At 39.4% G+C, this 12,805-nt stretch overlaps 1 protein-coding gene across 1 annotated transcript; it reads right to left on the bottom strand.

Annotated features, from left to right (window-relative positions):
- Window positions 1-11,200: 11,200 nt before the first annotated feature.
- LOC115811226 (alpha-(1,3)-fucosyltransferase 9-like) lies at window positions 11,201-12,409 on the bottom strand. Its single transcript, XM_030773379.1, has 2 exons — window positions 12,199-12,409; window positions 11,201-12,093 (listed from the first exon to the last, which is right to left on the bottom strand). Exons 1-2 carry the CDS (start codon window positions 12,407-12,409, stop codon window positions 11,201-11,203), a joined length of 1,104 nt encoding a protein of 367 aa, XP_030629239.1.
- Window positions 12,410-12,805: the final 396 nt, after the last annotated feature.

Genomic DNA, 12,805 nt, shown 5'->3' on the forward strand with positions numbered 1-12,805 from the left:
AATTGAATCTGCCAACCCTATAAGAAATTAAATACTCAGTCTACAATTGCAGTCAGAAATATTCAACCCCTCACCTCAAAAGACATTATAGTGCTGTGAATCAAAGTTAATGAAAACATATGACAAAAAGTCTCATCAAAATACAACAACAAAAACTATTGATATATTTTGAATTATTCTGAGAACATAAACTGACTTTATTTTGAGTTCAAATGAAAAATTGAACTCTTTTCAAAAATATGCATATGCGCCATTATTCAACTCCAAGCTTCAGTACTTTTGTGGAGCATTTAGCCTTTATAACTTCTAATAAGTGTCTTCAGTAAGTGCTGACAAGCTTCTAGCATTTCTCCATTGGAATCTTTGGCCATTCTTAACGTGCAAAAGCCTCTAGTTTGTTGATGTTTAATGGCCTCTGTGCTGCAACTGCCTTCTTTAAATCCCACCAAAGATTCTCAATGGGATTTATATCTGGGGACTGAAAAGGCCACTCCAGGACATTCTGGGATCTATTTCTCAACCGAGCTTTGGTTGACTTTGAGGTGTGCTTGGGATCATTGTCTTGCTGGCTAGTTCAATGATCATCAAGGTTCAATATACCAATAGAAGGCATCATGTTCCTCTTTAAAAAGGCCTGGTATTTTTGGGAATCCATGATGCCAGTTACAAAGTCAAGATTGCCAGTTCCTGCAGCAGAAAAACATCCCCACATCATCAATGACCCACCTTCATGCTTGACTGTAGGGATGGTATTCTTCTGGTCATAAGACTGGCCTTTCTCACGCCAGACACACCGCTGGTCCATGTGTCCAAATAGTTCCAGTGTAGTTTCATCAGTCCATAGAACTGTCCCAAAACCCCTATTCAGATTCCTCCTGGCATATTCTAGTCGACCTTTGATGTTCCTCGTGGTCAAGAGTGGAGTGTATCTTGGAGTCCAGCCATGAAGTCCTAGTTTCTTCAGTGCTTGTCTTTTAGTTGCCACTGAAACACTTGTCCGGGCCTTCATCAGGTCATTCTGTAGGTGTTTTGCAGGAACACAGATGTTTTATTAGTTGTCCTGATTAAGTTGCTAAGATGATATTATAATATGATAGTTGCTTGATGATATTTTGGGCTTTTCACCACAGCCAGGCAGGTTTGCAGCTGTGCCAGATTTAAATTTCTTTATAATGTTCCCAGTAGTGTCTCTTGGAATGTTAAAATTTTGGGAAATCCTCTTACACCCAATGCCCTTCAGGTGCAATGAAATCATTGCCTCTCACAGCATTTGTGAGAGCTCCTTAGTCTTATCCATGATTGCAACTCACCTTGAACACTTTCATTGGTGGAGTTTATATATGCATCAAAGCTGATGGAAATTAAGGATCATTATAGTTCCCAAAGGCTTAATTATGTTTTAACTCCACTTCAGGCCATAAAAACTAGCAGAAGGTTTTAGAAACAGCAATATTATATAGGGGTTGAATATTTGTGACATGGCTAGATTAACAAAATAGCCTATTACTCACAAATACTACATCATACATTTTCTTGGTTGCTTTTATGTATCATTCAACTGATACAAAAATTCATCCAAAGCAAAATAGCGCATCCTAGCTCTCTGAAAAAACTTCCACTGGTAAATCCTGACAATCTTTGGGGGGTTGAATATTTCTGGTTGTAACTGTATCCTGTGGGGGAGGAAGCATGAAATTGATGCTCTTAACACCTACAAATATGCTGTGGGGATTGGCCAACACCAAGAAGGCACTTCATCTTTCATTCATACAGATGATCAAGTTGGGAAAACACACATCAATCTGCAGATAAAGAGGGCTGAGATAAGATTGTCACAGGAAAAACCTTTCATTGGAGCATTGTGTGACGGTTACGTGACCTGTCACTATTGTGGGACTGGCGCACTTGAGGCCAAGTGTCCCTACAAGTGGGACCACACCATGGCTAATAGCAGTATTGATCAGTGGCTCAAAGACCCCAAACGACACCTGTAGGAAGCAACTGGATTGAACCAAGATCATCCCTACTTTACCCAGGTAGGTATTGCTTAAGTCCTTGTTACATCCCAGATAGTGAGTTGGGTCTAGGGTTATGATGCAGGGACGTAGCATAAAGAAACCCACCACCAGTGTCGGATTGGGATGGTGCGAGGGGGAAAAACACACGGACACGGGAGCAATAGAACAAAAACCACCCTGAATGCCTACCGGAAAACACACACTTAACTACGAAAAGCAAAAAGGTGGCAGAGCCAAAATAAACCTAACTACACTCACTGACTACCAAAACAGAACATACAATAGTGGCACCTGCCTCTAACCTAACCCCTATACACAGTTAACTCCTAGCGCGGGGATCCCCCTCTTACCTGTTCTTCTCCCCACGCCAATCGAAAACAACCAAAGCCAATCCGTAATCCAAAACCGTAGTCAAACAATAACAAAAATCAAACACGATACAGAGCGAGTAATTACAACACAAGAGAGCACAAGAGCGAACGCAACGAGACCGAAATCTACCGACAGTTAAAAACCGGCATCTTTAAATTTACGCACCCCATCTCCGGTTGGCCATCCGACGAGGGGCACTCCATCTTTGGTTGGCTGGCTGGGAACGCAGAAGTGGGACGCAACACCAGGCCAGGTGGGGAGTGGCAGCTGTTTCGCGCCACCGCTGGATCCCTGCGTCAGGTGACAGGGGAGAGGAGAGAGAGAGAGAGAGAAACAACAAGACACAGAACGCAACAAGACGCAAACACACACACACACAAATGCGCCGCACGTAACAGTCCTTTTTCGGTGTTCCCTTTAAAAGTAACAAAGGGATGAAAGAGGTCATAGTTATGTCAGTGTGACTGGGAGCAGTATGTGTTTTTGCTTTACAGGCACAAATGGAGATGTTTGTCACCAACACCAACTATTGTGACTTTATAACATGGACGCCACAACTCTGCATCATCTTTGGGGTCCTGAGAAAAGAAGACTTCATTTGCAGTGCTGTGGAAGCTATCTCGAATTTCTGGAGCTGCCACACTTTGCCAAGACTGAGGCTGGACTTTCAGGTACATGGTTTAATAAGAGTAGTACAATTCATATATAAGTGACAGATTATGAAACATTTCATAAACATGCCCATAGTTCTGTGAAGTTTAAGTGAGAGAAATGCTAAACAAGGTATTGAATTACAGATTGAATCAGAGATCATGCTGATTTCTGTATTGTCATGAAAACTGACTGAATTCATGACCTCATTTAAAATGTATATTTGAAGGTTATTAACTAATAGATGTATGATTGTATGATTAGGGTGTGGATAGTGCCAGTTTTTCAGGCAGTGAGGCAGGAAGCAGTGGGACAAAAAGAGTAGTCCAGGGCAGGGAAGGAGAGCCAAGGATGTGCAGAGAAATGGATGAGATAAACAGAGGAGCCGAGGAGCTGAGTGACGGTACTTCCAGAACCCCAACAGGACAGTTATAAAAACAGACAACTCACACTATAGTTAATGATATACATGCAACATGTTTGAGCTTTGGAGATTAGGGATATTGCAGGTGCATTATCTGTAAAGCCATAGCTATTGTTTAAACTGGTGGTCTACAGCACATTGGTCCCAAAATGTATTACATGCATCATCAGCCCCAGGTGTCTTCAAAGTATCAGTTCCTTTTTACAATACTTAACTTACTACACTATCTGTCATGTTGTCCAAAGCTACACATACATGCCCAATTTTGGCAATGGTTGCCTCTTGTCTCTGTTGCTTCTCATATCTAGCCTAGGGTTGCCACCTCTTATGTGGAGAACTAAGGGACACCCCCCTCCCTCCCGCAAGTCCTAACTCAGGTTTTACTTAACAGCGTGACAGCGCGATATACATGTGTCAACTCTCCAGCTGTTACCTGTAAAGGAGGCATCACTGATTGGATTGAAAATGTGTATGGATTAGGCTGTTAAATACAAAAGGATACTGTGATCCTGTTTTTCCTAAGTTAAAAAAATCTTGTTTATGGCTTAAACAGGATAAAGAGATAAGGTTATTTATTTAGATGTTTTAAATTGTACATTGTCATATTTATATAACGTATCATATTAATGAATTACAATAAATAAAATAAATAACTATCTTAATCTTCAGTCCAAAATCTAAGCGAGTGGATGGAATAGCAGGATGATATTTGCACTGATTATTGCCTAGCTATTTGTATTGGTTACTGTGTAACATAGGTCAACGTAGGCTATAATATAGGCTACAGTTGGCAATATACAATTAGACAATACACCATATCTGCCACGGGGGAAGTCTGAGGTATAAGGAATCGAGCAATTCCACTCTGCCTGGTCTGCTCTGCTCGAACATGGGTAGCACCTACAGCATGCTGTTTAAGGTCAGACATCCCTCTATGGGCAACTGAAAAACCTTGTTGGCAAACTGTACAGTTTGCCATGTATTCGGTGCCAGGGAAAGGGCTGACCCACTGATCATTCAGCCCAATATCTTGACAGTGTCTTACGTTTCACCAGGATACTTGAGACATCACTAAAATAATAAGAAAAAGAAAAATGCAGCAACTGAGGGTGCTATTTGTAACTGTAAGCTACAAGGTAACCACTGAGTTACACCTAATGGAAACGATGACATTGACGTGCAATCTAACACAGCATGCAGAGCTTGTTGGTCTCTAGCTCACCAATGAAATTAAAATTCCCCACTCTGCTTTTATAACTGGTTTGATTTTACTTGATGTTATGTCATTCTCAGCACTTAGAAGACCTAGTGTATATATGACACGACGTGTACGAAAATTCGGGGACAAATCGCATCCCTTATTGATTCAGTACAGCACGCAGCATTTTATTTTCCAATACAGGATGATCCCGTATTATAAGGGACAGGTGGCAATGTTGGAGAAATGGAAGAAGGCCTCTGAAATGGAAGAAGGCCTCTGAAATGGAAGAAGGCCTCTGTAAGTTGAAGCCAACGGAAGAGGACCTTGGTATACCAAAAAAGGAAGATGCAATATCAGCAAAATATACAGGCAATATGAAAAAGGGTAATATCTAGGTTATAGTGACAGGGAAGCATAAGTAATGACTGGGGCGTAGTGGCGTCAGTGTCCGCCTTGCATGGACTAGCCATCACTTGATAATGAACACCTGCATTAAGGGGTAAAATATCTGAGGTAAGATCGGGGACATGGTAAAGCGTCCCAAGTACAGTAAGGACATGGCTGAATCATCATTTTTACTTAGCCAAAAAAGGAAATCGGAAACAATGATGTATGGAATAATGAAATTCTGGGAAAATTTGGGGAAATTTCTGGAAGCGAATGGGATGGACCATGCAAAAACGGATGATGTAAGGGGTGTTACCATACAACCGTGTTATGCGTTTATTGGTCACATAGGTTTTGCATACAGGTAAAATTTTAGATATAAGTGCATGATTTTCTGTATTAAATTCAGTCACTCCCTGGGAACTGACTCAGTTTGTTGTATTTTGCTCACCACTGAATGCAATAAAACTTAGAATTTGAAACTTAGAATTTATTTTTCAAAGAAGAAGAACTTAGTATAGGAAGTAGAGCACTGAGTGTGGAGAAGGGACTCGGTCACATCTGGCCCTGACTGGGGAGTCTCTCCCACAGCAACCCTAATCTAGCCTGTCCATGTATGCTAAAAAGTAGCTCGCTAGCCTGTCGTGGGCTATGATTAAAAGTTGCTTGCTTACCCACAGTATAGCTATCCTTAATGTGTATGATAAAAAGTAGCTAGCTGGCCTTTTTGTGTATGATAAAAAAAGCAAGTAGCTAGCTAGCTAACTAACCTGCAATCAAGAAACTGTTTATGTGTTGTTTGACAACACATGTAAATGTATTCCTCAAGGAACTATTTGTCGGTGGAGCTGAATGAACGGCAAAAGAACAATTTGTTGTCTCAAATTATTGTTACTTGATAAACAGCTTTGTTTGAGGAACTGTTGTATAAAAGCAATATCACACTTGAGGACATGCTGAAATACTGTGTAATAGTTGTGTAATAGTGTAACTATTACTGAGTCACAGCCATGCTGATATACAGTATAACACCAGTCCCTTTCGTGTTTTATATATATATATATATATAGTCCACCCTCCATATTCGCGGATTTGATTATTTGCGAGTTTGCCATCAACACCCTGGACAGGTCACCAGTCCATAACAGGGCAGGCACACAGACAAACACACTCACACACACAGTCATACCTAGGGGCAATTTAGTGTCTCCAATTCGCCTAACCTGCATGTCTTTGGACTGTGGGGGGAAACCGGAGCGCCCGGAGGAAACCCAGGCAGACACGGGGAGAACATGCAAACTCCACACAGAAAGGACCCTGGCTGCCTGGCAGGGGATTGAACCCAAGTCCTTGCTATGAGGCGACAGCGCTACCCACTATGCCACCGTGCTGCCTGCATGTTTGCTAGTGCCACATTTTTGTCCTTAATAATTGGGAATAAGGGCTAATCATGAGGAACCATGATTAACTGGTTGCTGCAAACAGCCCATCAATATTTTAATGTGTTGTCCTTCATTGATCAGATAAATGGTGAATCACACACATGCTACCTTGTCCAAGGTGCTGTTCAGCACAGCTGTAGCACTATTAACGTCTTGTGGCAAGTTGGTTACTGAATCAAGCTAGCCTCCTAACAACTGATTAGTCTAGTGATGATTAATTTATAGGCCCATATAATCTTTCATATATCACTCATGCAGCACATTGAAAACTAGGCAAAAAGCCCTCCCTTAAGGTAACAATTAAGCCTAGACATGTTGGAACAAGATGTGCAATGTTATAACTAAACAATATTGTTCTATGGCCATTGCTGCATTCACTGGCTCAGCTGACAGCGGTAATGTTGATGTCTGCATCATGCTGAGAAACTTCTCTGCTTCTTGCAGAGAAGTTTGAGAACAAGCCTTAGGACGTTTTCAGACCTATAGTTTGATTGCTTTGGTCCACAGCAGGGAATAAATTGTTACGATGTTGCATAATGATGTGGGTTTGGTTTGGTTTTACATGGCCTTATTTCTAAACAGACCAAAATTTGCAAAAGAAGACCAGACTGCTCCGCTATTGGTCACAAAGAGATTAACGTGCCACTTTCCAATTTCACAATGGAGGGACAACTACGTGGGTTGATCTTGGCCATGGTCATTGTTTATTACATCGTTTGCATTTATCACTTCAGGTGAATGAAACAATGTGAAAAGGAGGCATGGCTGCAGCTGGAAAATAATGTGCTGATGCACTGGTTACTGACGGTGCATATCGAGCCAGTTCAGGAGGAGGTGCGCATTAATTCTTTTTATTATACGGTTCCTCAGAATGCTGCAGAAAGTTCCATTGAATTAAATGGGCCATCCCAGCATTCTGAGGTCCGATATTTCTTGATAATGACCACTGAAAAAAACTGTATCCGCTGTGAAAAATTAATGGCCACTGCCATTGGCAACGGGATTTGTGCTTCTGATTCACACCCTTCATATCATTCCGCAAGTACTCCATTCACTTATCGTAAAGGAAATTCATGGTAATTTGTATCTAACATGTTGCTAGGCAACACCTGCAACTTTAAATTTCTGTTTGCTAGAAGGAATGTTTTTCTCAGCGGAAGCCATGAAAGGGCAATGAAATCATTGAGATGAAATATTGTGTGAAGTTTCTTTTAGCATTTTGGTAAGTAACTGTATAGTAAGCAGGATAATATATAGTCCACCAGTCATTATTGAAAAATTAATCCCTTCAGGACGAAACAAGACCCCTCCTCTGTGTGTCGGGGTCCTGTTTGTCCTGTCAGGATTTATTTTTCGATAATGACCAGCGTACTATACGTTATCCCTATACGTTATCCCTTAACTGATGACATGCTCATCAACCAAAAATGCCTGTGGTCTTCAAAACAGTTTAGGACTGATGTGAATAGAGAGGGCAAGCATCAGCTCTTTTTTTTAGTTTAGCCAAAGTAATGTTGTCTGGTGAAATTTTGAGTTCTGTCTTTAAAGGCTTACAATCCTACCAATAATTTAATGCCCTCAATTCCCATGATTCATAGCTACTGGATAGTTTTGGTCCTGGTTGGTTTGGGCTGCTTTCTCACCAGAGGGACCACACCAGAGTTTGCCAGATGATGTGGATTGGGACCACCTCTCTTTGGGGGTCTTGGGCTGATTATATTAGCGTGGACCTGAGTGCAATTACTGTGTTCAGACCTACGCAAACGAATGCAACCAAGGGGTCAAACACACTACAGTTTGATTCAAACAGACTAGAGGCTGCAGGTGTGAAAGCAACCTTAACTACAATTTAACTGGTACCAGTGCAAATTTGGTAAGTCCCCAATGGATTCATTTGGGAGTAAGCTATATTATATCCCTGCGTATTAACTTTGGACAATGCATTTAACTGTGTTACAGGGTATCACCACTTTCTTGGTGGGAGGGCATAGACAGTGAAATTTGATGAGGCGAGTTGCAGCTCTTGGCCCAAACAAAAAAATTGCTCGTAATGCTCCAAATCAAGTAATTACAGAAACATGTAACTATGAAGTTAATTAAGTATTTTTGGAAATTTTATAGAGTGTTGCTAAAGTAATTTTAAGATGCTCATGTTGCACTTTTATTTGTAACGATAAAATTAGGCCATATTACTTAAGGTATGGTGTTTCCAATAGCAATACTCAACACTCCCTAAAAAAACATGAAGACAAAACAGCATGTAACCCCCACAACCATGAGGGGTTCTGTGTCAATTAGAGATCGGTAACATAAAGTAGAATTGAAACTTCACATTTTCATTAACTTCAAGAGATCAGATTTAGTTATAATGTTCAATACAGATGTTCATGTTTTAAGTATGGTATAGCAGTAGCATTCTTTATGCTGGTATATCACACCAATGGGGTACAAAAATGAAAGATCAGACTGCACTGTTAACATATTAAGCATTCCATTAGTCACATAAAAAACATACACTGCTTGACCTAAAAATCATCAAAGAACTAAGCTGTTCAAAGGAGCACTCCATACAGCTTTTCAGAGGAATTCAGGTAACACAGTCTAATATGTTTTATGAATGTTTAATCTCGGAGGCAACGTCTATCTGCCCTAAAACACCCTATACTCCCCGGTGCCCTTTGCAGCGCTAAAAACGTTCTTGTCTGGAATACAGGAGAGGAGAGCATTCTTTATCATAGACTTGTGAGAAAACCAAATTTCCCCCACACTTCCCCTGTCAAAATTTTGTGTACTGCTAAAAGAACAAAAGTGTGATCCATAGACAAACTGATAGTCACGCTAAAGTGGAGGTCTTCAATGTTTTTCAGGCCAAGGACCCTTTGGTTGATAGAGACATGGTGGATGGACCCCCTATTACCTATTGAAATTGTGTTGCTTATTAAACCGGGCCAACAATAATGTGTAGAGTGGCCTATAGTGCCATGTATACAAGTACTTTGTAATGATGTAGACAACGCTAAGGCATTAAAATGTATTTATGTTAATGTGTATTTTCAGACATATTTTAATTCTTGGAAGAAAAAAAAGTTGGGATCAAATAATTTGTCAGACCCCCTGCAGTAACTCTGAGGACCCCTATATATCCTGTGCTATATAGCCCTGGAGAAAAAGTTGACCCCCCCCCAATTGTCATTGTATAATTCGCACTCTGATTTTGCGGCTTAATGTAAAACTGCTTTGTCTTTAGATTATGATGTAATTGTTTTGTTAGTAGGCAGTGTTTATAACCAGGAAGTGGTGTTTATAAGCCTAACCAGTAATCAAGTGCATACAATGATTTTGTTCTGTAGCAGGAGTTGCTGTGCTTGTTCTGTATAAAAATAAATGTAAAAATGTTTTTATATATGTGTATATATATATATATATATATATATATATATGTAAAATAAAATCCCTAATTTCTGAGGATGAAATTGAATACCGAGGGTGAGTATTGAAGTTGCCAGACTAGTGTAAATCATTAACAGCACACAGCAGTTTCAGTTTAGTTTATTTCTATCCCGAATTTATTTTGTAAAATTTTAGATTCATTTCTTGTTGCAATGGCTCCCCATATACACATACCCTCAAACCTTTCACAGACCACATAAAAAAAAAAGAAAAATAAAAACAAACCCAAAAGACTTGCAAATGTAAATCAATGTTAGGATCAACATATGACAGTTCAGTCAAATAATGTAATTATCTCCACTTAAATTCTCGAAATTATTAATTATGAATGATTCTTATTTCATACATTTTAATTGCCTGACATTAAACTGACAGCAGCCCACCCCATGATGGAATTCTGCACAGAATTACATGTCTACAATAAACACTCATATTGAAAACCATGGAGAACACCCACAGTAAGGAGACTTTGCATTAGAAAATCAGTGAATACATACAGCAAACCTAAGAAGTCATATTTGTCTGAATGAACCTATGCCCTTTTATTAGTAAAAGAATACAAAAATACAACCTCCTCAAAAAACATCAAGTCAGTGGAGTAACATTCACCTATTGTTTGTTCCCCCTTTACCAGGTTTGGCAAGCTGTGTTTTGTTATGTTTCTACTTCAATAAATTATGTTTATTTGTAGCAGGTACAGATATAATCCACTTAACCAGATACAACTGAAATTAATGAAGTAGTTTGATAATACATACACAGTAACATAGCAAGAAGGTTATAAACTTTATATTTGTAGTGTATTTTTGTTTATGTATGTTCTGTGCCTCCATGTATTACACTGATGAATCAGGAGTGTGACTAATAAAGAATCCCAGCCCTCTGACAGCCAAATATTCTTAGTACAGTCACATAATTAATAGAGCTGAGATCAGTTCATGAACAAATTCATCTGTTCTAATTAAGCTGTAGATGTTGAAAGGTACAAAAAAATTAGTTGAAATCCATGGTATCAAGTTTGTTGGGAGTGAACACAGATCCCACATTTTCCAGACAGTTTTACCGTTTTAAACTGTCATATATATCTGAAAGTAGTTTCCAGAAGAACTCACAAGAATTGGAAAAACTGAACCGCAATGAACCATCAGTTCTGATTTAAATTCAGAATTGACTACATCCCTAATAATCATGCTAGGCAACCTGCCTCTGAACCAATGGGAAACACTCTTTTTTTGCACTGGCCCATCCGTCCAAGCTAACCCCAATACCATGTATTAAGATTAGTAAACACTTTATAGCCTTGGTTCCTCCTGACATAATCACAAGCACGGCAAGCGTGTTCAAGTCCAAAGAGGGAAAGCTTAACATCAAAATGTTTATGCCACGTAAAATACTGCCTGTATTGTTCCTCATTCTTGTCTAGGAACTGGAGTCGTTCGGCCAGTTCTTTAGCTGAGGGAAAGTCATTTACATGAATAAAAGCCTCCCCTGGTATGTGCTGTTCATAGTTTTCTCGGGGTGGACCAAGCACAACCGGTACACTGCCTAGCCTCAGTGCATTGTATAGCTTTTCTGTTATATAGTCTTTGTGGATTGAATTCTCAAATGACAAGTAAAATTTACAGCTTGACATTAAAGATGAATAGTCATTATGGTCTATGTACCTCCCAAAATGTCGTCCATAGGCTTCAACTTTGATGTACTTACTCAGTTCATTGAAGTACTTCACTCGTGCATAGTTTGGGTGCCAGTTGCTCACAACCCAGCACACTAGTTTATTCTTCTTAGGTATTTCAAAGTCACTGTCTGACGTTGCTTTTACAAGCTTTCCATAAGGTACCACAACGTCTGCATCCTGTCTATAATTTGCAGTCAAATTAAACAGGTTATTGAGAGCTGCTATCTTTCCGGAGTTACTTGGTGACTCAGCATTCATCCAGACCCATCTCTGGTGTGGTGGTCGTGGCTTTTTTGGCATGTTCTGAAGGCCGTAATTGATGTCTCTATGATGAAATATTACACCGCTGGCATTGTTGTATAGATTTTTGTCATCTGTTAAATGGCACCCTTCAATATGGAACAAAGAGTGGCAGGACGTCAAACTGTGTTTGTGGCCAAATGGATACATCCAAACCAAGAAGACTGTATCTGGTTCATGGTGCTCTTTTCTGCTGATCTCCTCAATGTCCACAGGGGGTTGCTCTCTCCCTGAAACTTGTTGTCTCAACAGAGTATAATTTACTAAACATTTACCATCAACGGGTTTGGTGTTGTTTGCTATGTCTAAAGCACCAAGGCATATATCAGTGCATGTTTTAATCTTGGGATTTTCAGAAGAACCATGACAGGGCAGCCAACTTAGCTTTGGTTTGTAGTACACAAAGAAAATTGTACAAAAACCTACTATCAAAATGACGCCAATCAAGAGAGGCTTTTGAGATCCGGGTGACAAGGAAGTTGACATGTTTTTTCCTTTAAAGAAGCAAAATGTTTTTGTTTTTATACCAAATAATAATAATAATAATAATAATAATGATAATATAATTATAATTGGTCATATTTATGTGTATATAATAATAATATCTTTATCCTGATAGAAAAACAGACAGCAAAACTATTTCCTGGTTGGAAGTTAAAGCATTCCAGACACTCTTTGTGTTCATGTTTAGTATAAAAAATTTTAGCATTCTAAAGTAAGATATTTAAAAGTTACACTTATTTAGTTGTTTGTATTAAGCATTGTCTTAGCCACTGGTCACTGTTAAAATTGCTGAACCTGTGAAGTTCAATTCCAGTATAAAATGAAATCACCAAAAGGGCTTACCGTAGTATTCCAAACTATATGTAGAGTACTTGGGAA

This window comes from Chanos chanos, chromosome 1 (assembly GCF_902362185.1).
Source record: "Chanos chanos chromosome 1, fChaCha1.1, whole genome shotgun sequence".
Classification (NCBI taxonomy): Eukaryota; Metazoa; Chordata; class Actinopteri; order Gonorynchiformes; family Chanidae; genus Chanos; species Chanos chanos.